The sequence below is a fragment of the Chiloscyllium plagiosum genome, chromosome 8, assembly GCF_004010195.1.
Source record: "Chiloscyllium plagiosum isolate BGI_BamShark_2017 chromosome 8, ASM401019v2, whole genome shotgun sequence".
Lineage (NCBI taxonomy): Eukaryota > Metazoa > Chordata > Chondrichthyes > Orectolobiformes > Hemiscylliidae > Chiloscyllium > Chiloscyllium plagiosum.
In genome coordinates this window covers 103,807,805-103,809,245 of record NC_057717.1, presented here as the reverse complement: position 1 = coordinate 103,809,245, position 1,441 = coordinate 103,807,805, and the positions used below count along the sequence as shown (strand labels likewise).

Genomic DNA, 1,441 nt, shown 5'->3' with positions numbered 1-1,441 from the left:
CCAGTCTCTGGATTCATTTAAGAAAGAGTTGGATAGAGCTCTCAAGGATAGTGGAATCAAGGGTTATGGAGATAAGGCAGGAACAGGATACTGATTAAGGATGATCAGCCATGATCATATTGAATGGTGGTGCAGGCTCGAAGGGCAGAATGGCCTACTCCTGCACCTATTGTCTATTGTCTATTGCTGGATTGTATGTTGTCCTTCTGCTCTGTGTCATTGTGGGCTCCCAATCTATAAGACTGGTTATCCCGGCAAGCCATGCAATGTCAATCTACTTACAAAGCCTGGTTTGAAAAGAGGGCAGAAGATGTTAGGGAAATCAGGATGGGCATTCTAAACGTAGATTCAGCCCTAAATATGGCTCCATTACTCGGCTCACTTTGTGCGGTTTAATGATGGCCTTGCCATCCCTGCCTTTAACTGCTGTCTCTCGATGTTTGACCACAGGAAAGTCGTCTCACTGCGCTGCAGGAAGACCATAAGGAATTGCTGCTCTCCATCAAGGGGCTGAGGGACAGTCACCAACCAACAAACTCCAACCACGTCGTCCCGTCCAGCTCCACGCCCAAGGCTCCATCCGAACCGAATCCTGCACCCCCGGCCAACCCCAAGACACCTCCTGCCCCCGGCGAGGTCCAGGTTGTGGAGAACGGCCAGGTGGAGATCGACAGTTGCTAGGAGTCGCCACTGGCCCTTTTAGAGTTGTGTTTCTCCTCCCTCTAGCCCCCCCTGCAGATCAGCACGAGCTGGGAAATGGGCACTTATTTTGGTCATCCTCCTCCCTCCATTCCTGCACTGGAGTAACTTTTGGACGTTGCTGTTCATCTTCTTGGTACCAGTGAGGATTGGGCCTGAAGTGTAACAGATATGGTTACTGGCACCCACTCAACATCATTGCGAATGTTGACATTATTGTCAACCCCATCATGAATCGCAAGACAAGGATAGGGTGGAGGGCACAGAGATGGCAGGTTATTGACTCAACCCAGCCGTGAAATGATATGGAGTGTACCACACAGAAACAGGCCATTTGGCCCATCTTGTTCCAAATAAGCCTTCTCATGAGGTAATGTTCTGGGGACCCAGGTTCAAATCCGGACACAGCTGATGACGGAATTTGAATTCAATAAAAATCTGGAATTAAGGATCTAATGATGACCATGAATCCATTGTCGATTGCTGGAAAAACCCACCTGGTTCACTAATGTCCGTTAGGGAAGGAAACTGCCATCCTTACCTGGTTGGGCCTCCATGTGACTCCAGACCCACAGCAAAGTGATTGACTCTTAACTGCCTCCTGGGTAATTAGGGATGGGCAATAAATGCTGGGCCCAACTAGCGACACCCTCATCTTGTGACTGAATGAAAAGAAATCCCACTTTATCTTACCCCATCAGTCTAGCCAGAAGGTCACATTAAAGGAACTTACAACATTGGA

The 1,441-nt window shown here is 48.7% G+C and overlaps 1 protein-coding gene across 1 annotated transcript in view; it reads left to right on the top strand.

Moving 5' to 3' along the window:
* The window catches only part of LOC122552378 (ras GTPase-activating protein nGAP-like), a gene marked incomplete at its 5' end in the record, with an annotated part of 28,274 nt that extends 27,131 nt beyond the window's left edge, over window positions 1-1,143 (top strand). The window contains one exon of the mRNA XM_043695128.1: window positions 451-1,143. Coding sequence (XP_043551063.1) covers window positions 451-681 — 231 coding nt within the window. The remainder of the gene's footprint in view (window positions 1-450) is intronic.
* Between the last annotated feature and the right edge of the window lie 298 nt (window positions 1,144-1,441).